This window comes from Chelonia mydas, chromosome 13 (genome assembly GCF_015237465.2).
Source record: "Chelonia mydas isolate rCheMyd1 chromosome 13, rCheMyd1.pri.v2, whole genome shotgun sequence".
NCBI lineage: Eukaryota > Metazoa > Chordata > Testudines > Cheloniidae > Chelonia > Chelonia mydas.
Window position 1 is genome coordinate 41,208,892 of NC_051253.2, and position 17,293 is coordinate 41,226,184.

The window sequence follows — 17,293 nt, forward strand, 5'->3', positions numbered from 1 at the left end:
CAAATAAAAGGAAGTTCTTCTTCACTCAGTGCACAGTCAACCTGTGGAACTCCTTGCCTGAGGAGGTTGTGAAGGCTAGGACTAGAACAGGGTTTAAAAGAGAACTGGATAATTTCATGGAGGTTAAGTCCATTAACAGCTATTAGCCAGGATGGGTAAGGAACGGTGTCCCTAGTCTCTGTTTGTCAGAGGGTGGAGATGGATGGCAGGAGAGAGATCACTTGATCATTACCTGTTAGGTTCACTCCCTCTGGGGCACCTGGCATTGACCACTGTTGGCAGAGAGGATACTGGGCTGGATGGACCTTTGGTCTAATGTTCTTAAGTTCTGAAGCAGGGGAGGTGAGTAGCTGCATTTGCAACTTCCCCTTTTCCTAAGGGACCGATCAATTCAACTTCGAATGGAGTCCAGATCCCAGCCCCGAGCTCCCGGAGGAGAGTGACGTACTAGAGCATCTAGCAAGGATTGAATGCCTGTATTTTTAACACAGCACCTGATACATGATCAAAGCCCTGGTAAATTCATATATCATCCTTAGCATACAATACTGGGGCCTCTGTCATTGCAACACCAATTCTCCTTCCGTGCACACAGGATAAGCTGTTTAAAAGAGACTCGTTATTTAGTGCCCGTGAGTTTTTCTTTGCCCATTTTGAGGCAACTTAGAAGGAGTTTGATTGTGAGAAGTTGGGCGGTCAGCACCTCCAGAGAGGTGCAGCCATATGGGTACGCAGCACGGGGCAGCCGACCATTAGACACAGCCGGTCCGTTTGCAAGGCAAGAGAACAAAGGAAAATTCATTTGCTTTTATGCTGTTGAAATAATTTATTTTCGGTGGCATGTCGAGAGCACCCAGGGCAGTTAGGCACTCTGTGCCCATGGGACAGGAATGGCCTTTGGACACGTGTTTGTATTTCTTCCAAAACCCCCCCTTTTGCTGTGAAGCAGAGATGTAGGGAATAACACTGGTGTCCATTTGAGCCCCTGCTTCTCAGCTCGGGGAATTGTTTGCTCAATGGCGCCACTTCGCTGTCTCTCTAGGATGGGTCCTGATGGTTCAGGTTGAAAAGGTTGGTTCTTTGTGCCCTGGGAACACTCAGCAATTGCCTTAGTCTTGCTGTCTCTGCTCACCTGACTCACATGGATTCTCCCCCACTCTGCACATTGGCTGATGTCAGCAATGGTGTGGGGACCCCAAACTGTCCCTAATCAAAGGTGTACGAGGCACAGGATGAGTGTGCAAGAAAACAGGCCCATATCCCACCCAACTGGCCCAGGCCTAAGTGTAAACAGAAGGGGGAAGGCAGGGAAATCGGGATTGTACACTTCTAAACGGCTGCATGGGGTGACGATATTCCTCGGGCTAGGCGGGACACAGTACAGGCAGAGGCCCTTGTGCTAGGCCCTCCACACTGGGGTGAATTTCACCCACAGAGAATGATCCATGGGCTGAGGGGGAAGGTCACCTCTAGATGAGTGACCCCTCCATTCCAGTCAATCATCTTCATTCAGGGCTCAGCATTGCCACTGACCTTCCTTCGGGGCTCAGCTTCTCCCTTCAATGGGAGAAGGAGGGAGCCTTGCACTGGAGACCGGCTGACCAGAAAGCCCTGGTGAATCGTGGGGAGCATCGCAGAGTGAGGGCGGATGCACCTGCTCCTTCTTCGCTAAAATAGCCACAGAGCATCTGCTCCCTGCGCTCCCCGGGGGCAGATGGAGTCAGCAGAGCCTCTCTCCCCGCTGGCAGCTGTGTGGGATCCCGCCAAGGGGAGTCTCTCTTCTCACTGCTGTGGGTCGAAAGCGCCACCCCCAGGAAATCCCTTCCCCAGTCTCTGCAGGGGGAGGTTTTTGTCTGAGCCCAGACCGGCTTCCCCTCACTGTGTCTCTCGCGCAGTAATACAGGGCGGTGTCCTCGGGTTTCAAGCTGTTCATTTGTAGGTAGAAATTGGAGCTGTCCTTGGAGGCTGTGAATCGCCCCTTGATGGTGGGAGAATAATACTCGCTCCCTGGTTTCCAGTAGCTGACCAGCCACTCCAGCCCCTTTCCCGGCTCCTGTCTGATCCAATCCATGTAATAGCTGGTGATAGTGAACCCGCTCACGGCGCATTTCAGCCGAGTGGATTCTCCGGGCTTCTTCATTTCCGGGCCGGACTGGGTCAGAACAACCTGTGACCGGGCCCCTGTGGGAAAGGGAGAGAGAGAAGCGAACAATGAGGGAACCAGCCACATGAAACACTATTAACTCAGTTAACAGGAGACGAATATCAATAAAAGCAGGTTACAAAATACGTTTTCAGATCGTTGCAGAAAACCAGGAAAGTTTGCCCCCTTCCCCAGTGCCTTTATGGGGGGAAAATACCTTCCAGAGCCACCACAAGGAAAAGTAAATGGAGCCAAAGTCTCATTTTCCCTGGTGTTGAAGGAGAAAGTCCTCAGTGGAGTGGCTGGTAACCGCAGGGACACAGGGGGCTGCAGTTTTGGTCCGGTGATGCTGGGACAGAGAGAGATTTAACCAGGAGAGAGTCGCCTATTTGCATATCCAGCCCCTTATAAGAGACAAACTCCTTCCCGAGCCGTCTCATTTTCTCTTCGTGGGCTTCAGAGAAATGGGCAAGTCTTTTGGTCTTGCTCGGGGCCTGACCCAAAGCTCAGAGAACTCGAAGGGAATCTTTCCTTTGACTGTGTTAAGCATCGGATCTGACACTCTGCTCACTGTAATGCTAGAAATACCTCTCGTCATATTTTCCAGCCGTCTGTCTTAGGGACTTCTGGGAGCACCCCTAACCATAGCATCTCAGCGCCTCGCCAGGCTTAAATGTATTTAACCTCACCACACTACAGTGATGTCAAGAATTGTAATTTTCTTTATAAAGCGGGGACGCAGGCACAGAGAGGGAGATTTTGAAAGGTATTTAGCTGCCCTAAAATGCAGGAAGGCACCTTGTGGGATCTACAAAAGTGACCGGGACTCTAACGCCCCTTGATTTCAATGGAATTTAGGCGTTTAGGAGCCTTCATAATGTCATAAGGTGCCAATGTCCTTCTTTGAGAACCTAAATAACTTTTGAAATCTGGTCTCAGTGACTTGCCAAAGCTCCCAAAGGAAGACGTACTAAATATAATAATATGGGTCCAATGGAAAAGGCCGACCTTAATTTGGGCTTCATCTCAAATGGATTGGATTACAGCCTGGTTTATTAATGAGGGTGGTAGAACCAGAAGGAATCAGGTTGAGGATCGATGGCCTGTATTATGCAGGAGCTCAGACTAGTTTATCATACCGCTCCCTTGCGGTTTATGAATCTGTGACTATCTGGCAGGTTTTTTTGTGCGCTCAGAATTTGTCCCTGGCAGAGGAAAGAAAGAAGAAGGGCCCCAGATAAGAATTTCCCTGACGCGACTCCAGGGCCCGATTGCTGTGTTTGTACTGGGGGTGGGACTGGGAGACTCAGCCCTGGTGCCCCCCCAGGCGTCTGGGGCTGTGGTACGGCGGGTCAGTGGGGTCAGCCAGGGGAGGGGTCGGGTCACGGGGTTCCATTGGGCTGGGACACCCCTGGAGACAGAATAAAGCCCTGGGCACTGGGCAGTAGCTGTGACTGAAGCCCCGGCCCATCCCCCTTTCCCAGAAGCGGCGGCTCCACTGACCTGTGCTCTGCCTGGTGGGAAATATTCCCTGGCAGCTTTCACCACACGGGACAATCGCGGTTTGCTTCACTCCCCGGAGTTCAGTCGAGAATTGCCAGGAGAGGAGCGGCTGGACAGAGGCGGGCAGGGCTCTGCTCTGGATTGCGGCTTTGTGCGCCAGTGGGAGACGTTTCCAGGGACGGGAGGAGTGAAGAGCTGGAGTCAGATGCGCGTCCACCCTGGGGCGTGTTCTCAGTCCGGTCCCCACGGCCGCGCTGGGTGTCACCGCTGCCCCCACGCGGAGAACGGCAGAAGGGCGAGTCCGCAGCGGGTCTCTGCAGCCTGGCTCACCCAGTCTGAGTCTCCGCACACAGCGATACAGCGCGGTGTTCTCCGGTCCCCGCCCGGGGTGTGCAGGTAGCCGCTGGAGCCGGCCTTGGTATGAATCGCCCCGGAGGGTGTGAGCGGAGCGGGCTGTCCTTGGGATTAACCCCGCTCCCGGCGCATTTCAGCGGGATGGATTCTCTGGGCTGCTTCGCTTCGGGACCCGACTGGGTGAGAGCAATCTGCCACCGGCCCCTGTGGGAACGAAGCGGGAAGCGGTGACAACAAACATCCCACCTCAACTGACAGGGGACCGAACCCCTCCCCGCCCCGCGCACACACGAGAGTCTGACAAGCAGGAGGCTGGTCTGGGCTCGAGACCCCACAGCAAGGGGACGAAGGGAGGGTCTGGCATGGCAGGGTTGGGGGGACTCAGCCAATAGTGGGTGTTGGGTCTCTGCAGATGCACCATGAGTTTCAGTAGCTGGGTCTGGAAGTGGGTTCCCAGCTTTGTTTCCTGCAGACGGATCGGGACAGGCCGCCGATGAATAGAGGGTGACAGACCCATGGGGACAGCACGGGGCATGGAAATCCGCTGCTCGCCGGAGGAGGGGCTCTGGCACTGAAAGGGGGGCGTGAGTTGTGGTTACTGCGGCTAAAGGGACATTTCATAAACACCACTCCGCCCCTCAAACCAAGCAGTGTTGTAGGAACAGGGGTTGGGAAGACGAGGCAGAATCAGACACGGAGGAGAGTTTGGCGAGAGCGAGAACATTGGTAGACTCTGTGGGGACTGAGAGAAAGTTTTGGAGGGGAGGGGACACCTTTCTGAGATTTTGGGGGCATAGAGGAGTCACACAGCGTGCCCAATGAACGAAAAGGAAAAGACCGCTCTGTCCCAGCATTGCTGCTGTCGTGTTTATCAGATTACCCTGACTTTATAGGGCTTGATTTTCTTCTCACTCGCCCCAGTGGAAAGCCCCAGGAAAACAACCGATGAGCTCAAGGAACCGGAAGTCCTCTCACCTCCTTGTCAGTAAGAAACACTTCACTTGGAGTCAAGAGAACACGTTTCTCTCCCTCCCTCGGCTGCAAAACAGGGGTCACCCCAGGGAAGTTAATGGATTTCCAAACAATGTAAAACTTAAATCTATGCAGGAGAAAATGACAAGATCCTTTATAATATACCCTGGGGTTCTTCACATTCTGTTTCTCAGAGAAGATAAAATTCCCTAGTTTTTCTTTAAATCTGACCAAGAACCTAACCCTGCCTTTCTGCCTAACCCTAAATTTAACCTCTCTTCAAATCCGGACCTGAACACTAATCCATACACCAAATGTTTGCCTTTACCCTAAAATGCTAATTCTTCCTCTAGCCCCGAAAATCCTGATTTAATCCAACGGTCTAATTTAACCCTGGCTCTATAACTCTAAACCTCACGTTTAATATAACACTGACCCGGACACTAAAGTTAATCCCGGCCCTTCCACTTATATTTAACCACACTGAACTTTACCCTTCTCCTTAACCCTAATCCTAATCTTAACCCTGTCCCCTAACTCTAATCATACCCGTATCTCTCATCTTAACCCTATCCCCTAACCCTAACTTTAGGCATAACCCTAACCACAACACTCGGAGTTTTCCCGGTACACGTATGAGCATTTTATTGAGGCTGAATTTTCCTCTCTCTACATTTCGCTCAGTGACCGCTCATTGCTGGGAGGGGTGTGTGTGTTTTTTCCACTAGAAGCCCCAAGCGTTGCATTAATTGCAGGATTCTGCGCAGTGCCAGCCGCGTGGCAAGAGAGTAAAGTCTGGGATTGCAGGACCGCTCGGGAATCAATCCTGCAGAGACAGTGAGGGAGCTGCGACTTCTTGTCACTCTGGCGGCAGGAAGAACGATACTGGGGAGGTCAAATCACTACCTGTTTTATTTAAAGCATCCTATTTCCTGGTGAGCGCCATGGATGCGAGAGTGGGGCCGTTACTGAAGACGGTGCCAGTCTCGTGTCGGTTCTCAGATTTAATCTCTTAACATTTTACAGACCTTGGGCGCCCCAAGAGGAGAACACCCACTCTGAGGGAAGGTTTTTGTCTGAGCTTCCACTACAGCAGCGAGTCTCTGGCGGCGATACCAGGCGGTGTGCTTGGGTCTCAAGCTGTTCCTGTGCGAATACAGCAGGTCTCTGGGGTTGTCCCTGGAGATGGTAAATCGCCCTTCCACTGAATCGGTGAAATATGTGCCAGCATCCAGAGCTGTCTGTGGCGGAGACCCATTCCGATCCCCTCCCGGCTTGGGTGGCAGGGGGGATGCAGGCCTTCCCACTCCACTGCATCCTGGCCCAGGGCCCTAAGGGTGGCAGAGGGGTCTGCCATCGTGTCAGCGGGGATCCAAGCCGCAACACGCTGACTCACCCTCTGCCAGCATTGCAGCCAGATAGGGGTCTACTATCCCATGGGCACTTCCACACTCCCCCTCCATGTGTACTTGCTGATCTGGTGAGGTACGGTGATCGGCGAGGGCCTCAGTTGCCAGCAGAAGCTCTGCCAGGTTTGGGCCAGCCGGCGGTCCAGGCCAGTCATTTGTTTCCTGCGAGGCCAAGTTGTCCAGGGGTCCAGGAGGTCCGGGCCAGTCGTCTGCACTCTGCGGGACTCCTGCTACCTCCCAGTGTGAGAGCTCAGGGGACGTGTCTGTCCCCTCCAGTGTCTGGGCCCCAACTGAGCTTCTGGTCCCACTTTTATACTTCCAGCCCCAACCCTTGGTTTCCAGGGAGTGAGCTAGTGGGTAGGGGCTCCGCCCATGAGGGGATGGAGCTAACCTCTTCCTCTGTGTCTGGGGTGGGCCAGGTCACCTCACTACACTGGGGTATAGGTAATGTCTTCCTGCAATGACTAAGGAAATCATGCATGGACCTGTGACTCGACCATGTGACTCCAAACACTGTCTTGTCACCTGTAATTTTCCACTAGCTGTGCTGAGGGCATTGTTTGAAACAATGGGTTTCCCTTCAGATAGCAGAAGATATAAAACGTCCTGGAAACCTCTCCATTCTTCCTCTTTCCTGCTCAAACCTCTGGAATATGGACTTATACTAATGGGAGCCTTCGAACCAATGGACAGAGGACCTTCCAATGATTTGGAAGCAGCCAGAGACTTGACTTAACCAAGAAGTTTATTCCATCACTGCTGCAAGCCTGAACCAAGAACTTTGCTATTTATTTAATGTATTTGATTCCTTTAACCAACTTTAACTCTCCTCTTTCTTTCTTTCTTTCTTTCTTTCTTTCTTTCTTTCTTTCTTTCTTTCTTTCTTTCTTTCTTTCTTTCTTTCTTTCTATGATTAAAGCTTTAGATTTTAGATCCTAAAGGATTGGCATCAGCGTGATTTTTGGGTAAGATCTAAGTTATATATTGACCTGGGTGTGTGGCTGGTCCTTTGGGATCAGAAGAACCTTTTATTTGAAGAGATTGGTTGTAAAGAACCACTCATCTCTAGTCTAGTGTTTTTGGTGGTAATACAAGGACTGGAATGCCAAAGGAAACTGCTTTTATGACTCCTTGTTAGCCATTGTGGTGAAACAGAAGTTTGTTGCTGGTTTGCTATATCCTATGGAGGATTAGCCACCAATCTTCGGGTGTATCTGTCCTATTTCTCAGCAGTTTGTCCTGAATCTGGCATTCTCAGTTGAGAGCCAAGAAGGCATGGTTACAGATGGGTACTGAACAAATCTGCACATGTATAGAGTTTCAGAGTGGTAGCCGTGTTAGTCTGTATCAGCAAAAACAATGAGGAGTCCTTGTGGTACCTTAGAGACTAACACATTTATTTGGGCATAAGCTTTCATGGGCTAGAACCCACTTCATCATGCATGGAGTGGAAAATACAGGAGCAGGTATAAATTCGTGGAAAGATGGGAGTTGCCTTACCAAGTGTGAGGTCAGTCTAACGAGACAATTCCCTTAACAGCAGGATACCAAGGGAGGAAAAATAACTTTTGAAGTGGTAATGAGAGTGGCCCATTTCAGACAGTTGACAAGAAGGAGTGAGTAACAGTAGGGGGAAATCAGTATTGGGAAAATTAGGTTTAGGTTTTGTAATGACCCAACCACTCCCAGTCTTTATTCAGGCCTAATCTGATGGTCACCAGCTTGCAAGTTAATTCCAGTTCTGCAGTTTCATGTTGGAGTCTGTTTTTGAAGTTTTTGTTATTGAAGAATTGCCACTTCTAGGTCTGTTACTGAGTGGTCAGACAGGCTGAAGCGTTCTCCCACTGGTTTTTGAATGTTATGATTCCTGATGTCAGATTTGTGTCCATTTATTCTTTTGCGTAGAGACTGTCTGGTTTGGCCAATGTACATGGGAGAGGGGTATTTCTGGCACATGATGGCATAGATCACACGCTACCAATGTATATATGTAGCCAGACAGCCAGCCCCCCCCCTCAGACCAGCATTGCTGGAAACACATGGGAGCCAAAACACCAGGGCACTCCAGCACAGCCTTTGAAGCTGTGAGAAGCACAGGTGTGCTGCTACAATGTGCCTCTGGGAACATATACAACGATTAGGCTCACAGCAGGCAGAGGCGCTGTGACAGATATGGCTCTTAGCCCCTACTAAACAGCATGATGCACACACACCAACATCCTAGGTGGGAAAATATTTACCCTAATAAAAGGAATGTCCGGTAGTCAAAACTTATTGTTTCTCTCCCTTGCAAGTGTGAACTACTCTTCCGAGAGCTGGCGTCACCCCGACAGACCAGCCCCAATTTGGCATAAGAAAGGAGAAAGAGAATAAAGGAGTACAGAGGTATAAGTAGGGGACCTACAGCACCATGATTTTTGAGTGCTTTTCACTATCTATCTGCTGGTCAGATAAGTGACAGCCTCCCAAGGCTCCTGCAGCTAAGAGGGTCCCTAAGCCTTGTCCCTTATTCGTCTTTCTGCGGAATTGAGTGACCGATCCTGGCTTGGCACCACTGGAATCGAGAGATGCAAGGAGGGTAAGAAGCACCCACACCTGATCTCCTATCTTTAGTGTACACATATTTTGAAATAGAGCTCTATACTTTGTTTCTTTTTCTTTGGGATTGTGGCTTCAGTTTTGTAACTGGTTTGTGTGTGTAACATCTCTACATTTAAATAAGTAGGCACTAGCAATTTTGTAACCACATGATTAGAATCTAGTTTAATAAATTTTGGTAACCATTGTGCATAAGCCTGACTTGTTTCTCTGGTTTACTGTGAAGCAGCCAACACAATTAAAGAACCTCAGCCGTTTTGGCTATAAAGCCTGGCCATTAGATGAGAGTACTAAGAGCCTAGCGTTGAGTTGTGCCGCCTCCACGGGGCAAACTCTTGGGGCACCTGTCAGTCAATCCTGGCTGCCCGCTGCGAAGGAGCTCTGAGCTCTAGCAGTTAAAGTCACGGGTGGTTAGGACCTTGGGGCATCCGTCAGCCTAGCCCGGGCTGCCCGCCGCGAAGGGATAGTGCGTCCTAGCGGTTAAAGTCACGGATGGTATAAAACGGGCATAGCTGGCACCTCACCAAACATCCCTGGCCATCGGCTAACAATATATCACATGCTACCAGGCTTTTTCACATTCCCTCCGGACTCCAGCAGCTGGACCTGCTACCGGGCACCAGCAAATAAAGGCATGTTAAAACCAGTTTGGTATTAGAATCAATAACTCAACATTCTGCAAGGCATTCAGGGGATAACATACCTTCCAAAGCCACTACAATTATCAGTGAGTGGAGCCAAAGCCTCATTGTCCCTGGTTTAGGAGGGGAAAGTTCTCGGAGGGTTGGCTGGTTACTGCACAGAGGGCTGTGGATTGTCTCTCCGGGTGCAGCCTGAGCAGAGGGGGAGAGAGATTGAAACAGGAAACTGACACCCTTCTTTGCATATCCCGCTGCTTATAGGAGAGACAACAAACCCTTTCCCTGAATGCTCGGAATTATTTGGCTGGTCACTCTAGGGGAGGGAGTCGGACTGGTGGTAACTCTGTGTCTGGGAAGCGCTCACCGAGTGCGGGACCATCCTGACCATACTGGTGCACAAAGAGCTCCCTTAAATTCCCTCAGATCCCTTCATATGTAATGGCTGAGCTACAGTCTGTTGAAGGGAATGGAAAAACCCACCTTTGGCTTTAGCGGACTGTGCATCAGGCCCTTACAGAGAAAACTATTTGGTAGTAAGCAGGGCAGCATCATGTGAAATTTGCTTTTTGTATTGAGGCCAGAGGAGTTTGGAACATGATGTAACCTTTCAAGAGTGTTAGATCGATAGTGGCATTGGGTGATTTTTCAAAGGTAGCTGAGAGCATTAGTATCTGATTCTCAACAAACCGCAATAGGGGTTTCAAACCCAGTGCATTTAGGCACCTTTGAAAATCCAAGTCCTAGTTGTTACACCAGTAACTGATTCCAGAAATATTCCTCTTCTGCACGATGCATTTTAACCTTGGTGTCAGATAAATGCCAAATTCAAACGTCTGAATATTCAAGAAGCCCCAGTTCCTCTGGACACATGATCATATAAAAAAGGAAATAAGTACAACTCAGGGAATTGCAGACCAGTCAGCTTAACTTCAGTACCCAGAAAGATAAGGGAGCAAATAATTACACAATCAATTTGCAAACACCTAGAAATAATAAGGTGATAAGTAACAGTCAGTATGGATTTGTCAAGAACAAATCATGTCAAACCAACCTGATAGGATTCTTTGACAGGGTAACAAGCCTTGTGGATACTGGGGAAGTGGTAGGTGTGGTATATCTTAACTTTAGTAAGACTTTTCATACTGTCTCAAATGACTTTCTTATAAACTAGGGAAATACAACCTAGGTGGTGTTAGAGGGCTTTCCCTCCACCCTCCCACTTCCCTGGTTCTTGTCATGCAGACGGCAAGCAGCAAAAGACCAGAAGTCCAAAGTACAGATAATGCAATGTTTATTGGGGTTAGTTTCCAAGCAAGCATATGCCACAGCCCTTCACACCAGTCGGGCTTATCTCTATACACTGATAGAGTCTGTTCCCCAGTGTTCCCTTCCCAGCTCTGACACCACAGAGCATTTACCCCATGTCCCCCTGTCATAAACATACAGCTAAGGGTAGCACAAAATCCCTCCTTTACCTGTAAAGGGTTAAGAAGCTCAGATAACCTGGTTGGCACCTGACCAAAAGGACTAATAAGAGGAGAAGATACTTTCAGATCTGTGGGGGAAGGTTTTTGTTTTGGGCTGTTGTTGTTCTCTCTGGAGAGAAAGAGAGAGACCAAGCAAATAATCCAGCTCCTACTGAATGATACATCTAAAATTACAGAAATAGTAAGTAACAGCAAGGGAATGTGTTAGAGTATCTTTTGTTTTAGCTTGTGAATTTTCCCTATGCTAAGAGGAAGGTTTATTCCTGTTTTTTAGATGGGAATCCTCTGTGTTTAAATCTTATTACCCTGTAAAATTATCTTCCATCCCGATTTTACAGAGGTGTTTCTTTTACTTTTTTTTTCTTTATAATAAAAGTTCTGTTTTTTAAGAATCTGATTGGGATTTTTAGTGTCCTAAAAATCCAAGAGTCTGGTCTGTGTTCACCTTGTTTACTGTCAAGCCTCCCCAGGAAAGGGGGTGAAGGAGCTTGGGGGATATTCTGGGGAAACAGGAACTCCAAGAGGTCCTTTCCCTAAATCTTTGTCTAACTCACTTGGTGGTGGCAGCAATACTGTTCCAAGAACAAGGAAGAATTTGTGCCTTGGGGAAGTTTTAACCTAAGCTGGTGGAAATAAGCTTAGGGGATCTTTCATGTGGGTTCCCACATCTGTACCCTAGAGTTCAGAGTGGGGAGGGAACCCTGACACCCCCTTCCCAGCTGTGATGCCACAGAGGGTTTACCCCACGTCCCCCTTCCCGGCTCTGACACCAAAGAGCATTTACCGCATGTCCCTCTTCCCAGCTCTGACTGTGTCCCCATCCCCTATTCCTCCTATTCCCACCTCCTCCTTCTTAGCAGGCCCAAACACACCTGCTGTGCACGGCCACAGTCCCATCCCTTACAGATTAGGGTCATGTTCCATTTTGGATCTGGGGTCTTCGTCCCACCCCTTTTGTGCCCCATGGGAGGGGGAAGGAGTGAGGTTGTGTGTGCTCTGGTCAGGGATGGGAATTTCTTTGATCTTTTAGTGTTTTATACACCCCCCACGCCCGTCCCCCAAGTCCCTTTGCCCCTCCTGACTGGTTGCTTGATTTTGCCTTGAGGTAGGGATTGAGGCAATCTCAAAGTGTGCTCAGAGTAACACTTTAATTGCTCTTATCTGTTCTCATTGTACTAACAAATCCAGCTGACTAGGCAGAAGCAACATCACAATGTCTTTGTCCCTTGTTTACACACATTAGTATAACAGTATCAAAAAGTCAAACCCAAAATTCTATTCCAGGCTAACAAACAGACCTATATACCAGCAGATGGAGCTACTATAAGGTAGGTGCATAACTGGTTGAAAAACCGTTCCCAGAGAGTAGCTATCAGTGGTTCACAGTCATGCTGGAAGGACTTCAGCAGAAGGGCCCTGCAGGGATCCGTTCTGGGTCCGCTTCTGTTCAATATCTTCATCAATGATTTAGATAATGGCATACAGAGTACACTTATAAAGTTTGTGGATGATACCAAACTGGGAGGGGTTGCAAGTCCTTTGTTTTAATGTGAAATGATCTGGAGAAACTGGAGAAATGGTCTGAAGTAAATAGGATGAAATTCAATAAGGACAAATGCAAAGTACTCCACTTAGGAAGGAACAATCAGTTGCACACATACAAAATGGGAAATGACTGCCTAGGAATGAGAACTGTGGAAAGGGATCAGGGGATCATAGGGGATCACAAGCTTGATATGAGTCACAGAATCATAGACTATCAGGGTTGGAAGGGACCTCAGGAGGTCAGCTAGTCCAACCCCCTGCTCAAAGCAGGACCAATCCCCAACTAAATCATCCCAGCCAGGGCTTTGTCAAGCCTGACCTTAAAAACTTCTAAGGAAGGAGATTCCACCACCTCCCTAGGTAACGCATTCCAGCATTTCACCACCCTCCTCGTGAAAATGTTTTTCCTAATATCCAATCTAAACCTCCCCCACTGCAACTTGAGACCATTACTCCTAGTTCTGTCATCAGCTACCACTGAGAACAGTCTCGATCCATCCTCTTTGGAGCCCCCTTTCAGGTAGTTGAAAGCAGCTATCAAATCCCCCCTCATTCTTCTCTTCTGCAGACTAAACAATCCCACTTCCCTCAGCCTCTCCTCATAAGTCACGTGTTCCAGTCCCCTAATCATTTTTGTTGCCCTCCACTCGACTCTTTCCAATTTTTCCACTTCCTTCTTGTAGTGTGGGGCCCAAAACTGGACACAGTACTCCAGATGAGGCCTCACCAATGTCAAATAGAGGGGAATGATCACATCCCTCGATCTGCTGGCAATGCCCCTCCATATAGGTCCCAAAATGCCATTGGCCTTCTTGGCAACAAGGGCACACTGCTGACTCATACCCAGCTTCTCATCCGCTGTAACCCCTAGGTCCTTTTCTGCAGAACCGCTGCCGAGACATTCGGTCCCTAGTCTGTAGCAGTGCATGGGATTCTTCCATCCTACGTGCAGAACTCTGCACTTGTCCTTGTTGAACCTCATCAGATTTCTTTTGGCCCAATCCTCTAATTTGTCTAGGTCCCTCTGTATTCTATCCCTACCCTCCAGCGTATCTACCTCTCCTCCCAGTTTAGTGTCATCTGCAAATTTGCTGAGGGTGCAATCCACACCATCCTCCAGATCATTTATGAAGATATTGAACAAAACCGGCCCCAGGACCGACCCCTGGGGCACTCCACTTGATACCGGCTGCCAACTAGACATGGAGCCATTGATCACTACCCGTTGAGCCCGACAATCTAGCCAACTTTCTACCCACCTTATAGTGCATTCATCCAGCCCATACTTCTTTAACTTGCTGACAAGAATACTGTGGGAGACCATGTCAAAAGCTTTGCTAAAGTCAAGGAACAACACGTCCACCACTTTCCCCTCATCCACAGAACCAGTTATCTCGTCATAGAAGGCAATTAGATTAGTCAGGCGTGACTTGCCCTTGGTGAATCCAAGCTGACTGTTCCTGATCACTTTCCTCTCCTCTAAGTGCTTCAGAATTGATTCTTTGAGGACCTGCTCCATGATTTTTCCAGGGATTGAGGTGAGGCTGACTGGCCTGTAGTTCCCAGGATCCTCCTTCTTCCCTTTTTTAAAGATGGGCACTACATTAGCCTTTTTCCAGTCGTCTGGGACCTCCCCCAATCGTCATGAGTTTTCAAAGATAATGGCCAATGGCTCTGCAATCACATTCACCAACTCCTTTAGCACTCTCGGATGCAGTGCATCCAGCCCCATGAACTTGTGCTCGTCCAGGTTTTCTAAATAGTCCCGAAACACTTCTTTCTCCACAGAGGCTGGTCACCTCCTCCCCATGCTGTGCTGCCCAGTGCAGCAGTCTGGGAGCTGACCTTGTTCGTGAAGACAGAGGCAAAAAAAGCATTGAGTACATTAGCTTTTTCCACATCCTCTGTCACTAGGTTGCCTCCCTCATTCAGTTAGGGGCCCACACTTTCCTTGACTTTCCTCTTCTTGCTAACGTACCTGAAGAAACCCTTCTTGTTACTCTTAACATCTCTTGCTAGCTGCAACTCCAGGTGTGATTTCGGCTTCCTGATTTCACTTCTGCATGCCCGAGCAATATCTTTATACTCTTCCCTGGTTATTTGTCCAATCTTCCACCTCTTGTAAGCTTCTTTTTTGTGTTTAAGATCAGCAAGGATTTCACAACCTCCCTGGGAACAGTGCTTAACCACCCTGACAGTTCGGACGTTTTTTCTCATGTCAAGTTTTTCCTGATGCAATTTAAGCCCATTGCTTCTTGTCCTATCCTCAGAGGTTAAAGAGAATAATTTGTCTCCCTCTTTCCTTGTACTCCTCCTTTTATGTACTTGCAAACTGTTACCATGTCCCCCTCAGTCTTCTCTTCCCCAGACTAAACAAACTCAAGTTTTTCACTCTTCCCTCATAGGTCATGTTTTCTAGACTTTTAATTATTTCCGTTGCTCTTCTCTGGATTTTTTCTAATTTGTCCACCTCTTTTCTGAAATAACCTGGAGTTGCAGCTAGCAAGAGAATAACGAGAATAATAACCAAAAAAAATGAAGAGACCGCTCCCTGCTCCCATCCTGAAATCCCCTTATATTTATGTTATGTTGTTTTTTAAAAGCCCATATTTAATATTAGTGATTGTGTGTGTAATATCCCACTATTGCATACCAAGGTACAGAAAAGAGCAACAAAAATTAGGGGTTTGGAGGAGGTTCCATATGAGGACAGATTAACAAAACTGGGAGTGGGAAAAGAGACGACTAAGGGGGGGAGAAGAGAGAGGGCTATACAATCATGACTGGTGCGGAGAAAGTAACTAGGGAAGTGTTATTTACTCCTTCTCAGAACACAAAAACTAGGGATCATCGAATGAAATTAATAGGCAGCAGGTGTAAAACAGAGAAAAGGAAGTATTTCTTCACACAACACACAGTCAACCTCTGGAAATCTTTGCCAGAGGATGTTGTGAAGGCCAAAATACCACAGGGTTCAAAAAATAACTAGGTAAGTTAATGGAGGATAGGTCCATCCATGGCTGTTAGCCAGGTACCCTTAGCGTCTGTTTGCCAGAAGTTGGAAATGAGTGACAGAGGATGAATCACTTGATTGCCTGATCGGTTCAATCCCTTGGGGGTACCAGGCCTTAGCCACTGTGAGAAGACAGGATATTGGACTCGATGGGTCTGACCCAGAAGGGCCGTTCTTATGTCCTTATGGTGCATGAGCTGGGAACAGAGAGACTCAGAAGGAAAATTGAAAGTCCATATAGCAGCAGCACCCGATAATAACTCCAGCCCTCTCCTCTCTAGACTCTGATCCTAGTGACCTTTAACCCTTCACCAACACTTGACACCCAGTTGCGCAGCATCCCAGAATCCCTAGGTGCGTGACTCTCCCCTGTGCCAGCACTGGGCTGATTCAGGTAAGTGAGGGCGGAAGTGTGGGGTCCTTTATCTCTATGGTTACTGCATTAAATCGTGGAAACTTATTGTGGGCTGGATTTTTAGTTCTGCCCTTTTACAAGGCAGAGATCCTGGGCTGTGAACCTGAGATCTGAGGTGGGTGAATAAATCCATGATGCCCCTTAAAAAAACCCCAGCCCTGCCCAACATTTCGGGTTGGAGCTGAGTAGGGTTTATCCAGGAGCTGAATGATCCCCGGCCCGCCGGCCCATCCGGATTTTGTGCAGCAATGGGGGCCACAGCCAGTGAATTATAAGGTGAAAACCTGATGGCAGGCTCTTATTCATTTTGGTGTCCCTCTCATTCTCATGCCCCGGGGTGAATTGTTTGTGGATCTGCTGCCCCCACGCGTCGCACCGGAGAATGAGATTCTGCAGCTTGGGCTTTTCTATTAACATTCATCGGTCTCGTTTCACGGTGTCTCTCGCACAACGATCCCGGGCGGTGTCCTCGGGTCTCAGGCCGGTCATTAGCAAGTACAGCAGGCTGCTGGAGGTGTCTCTGGAGACGGTGAAGGGACCCTGGGCTGAAGTGGGGTAATATGTGCTGCCCCCTCCCCTCCGCTAATTACCGAGGCCCACTCCAGCCCCTTTCCAGGAGCCTGGTGGACCCAGTCCATCCAGTGGCTGCTGAAGGTGAAGCCGGAGGGTTTGCGGAAGAGGCGGAGAGAGTCTCCGGGCTTTTTCACACCCCCTCCGGACTCCACCAGCTGCACCTGCGACCGGGCACCTGCAAATCAAGGCACGTTAAGAATCAGGAGATTGTGGCCGGGAAGAAATCTCAGGAACCTCCGTTGTTGTCGGGGAGAAAATCACCTCTGAGCCCTGAGGGAGTGAGGAAGAGATGGAGCCAAAATCGCATTTCTCTGCCCTGGGTCGGGAATCTCCAGGGATTGACTCTTTCACTGCTCAGCCCCAAAAGTCTCTGGCTTCTCAGTGCGAGAGCTGCAGGGTCTGGGGAAAGGCAGGTTTTAAAGAGGGAGCTAAGCAACCCTATTTCCATATCCTGCTCTCAGTCAGGGGCTGACACTGGTCACCTGGCCAACTGGGCTTCTGCCCCTGTTCTGTGTATCAACTCATGTCGACTCTAGAAATGGGAGGTGAAACTTGTTCCTGTTCTGAAAGTGTAGGATGCGCTGAACATCAGAAGAGGCCCACAGCCCATCTGCTTTACAGAGATTAAAATGGACCACGT

At 48.9% G+C, this 17,293-nt stretch overlaps 2 protein-coding genes and 2 gene segments (V, D, J or C); all 4 read right to left on the bottom strand.

The window, feature by feature from the left end:
- LOC102940154 (immunoglobulin epsilon heavy chain-like) overlaps positions 1-17,293 on the bottom strand; it is a 1,331,510-nt gene that overhangs the window by 1,106,998 nt on the left and 207,219 nt on the right. The gene's annotated exons all lie outside the window — the stretch shown is intronic.
- LOC119568011 overlaps positions 1-17,293 on the bottom strand; it is a 937,337-nt gene that overhangs the window by 724,901 nt on the left and 195,143 nt on the right.
- Positions 1-17,293, bottom strand: part of LOC102948108 — an 883,083-nt gene that overhangs the window by 699,393 nt on the left and 166,397 nt on the right. The window lies entirely within an intron of this gene.
- LOC102930496 lies at positions 963-2,512 on the bottom strand. The segment is given in 2 exon segments: positions 963-2,181; positions 2,361-2,512. Coding segments are annotated over 2 exon segments (507 nt in total).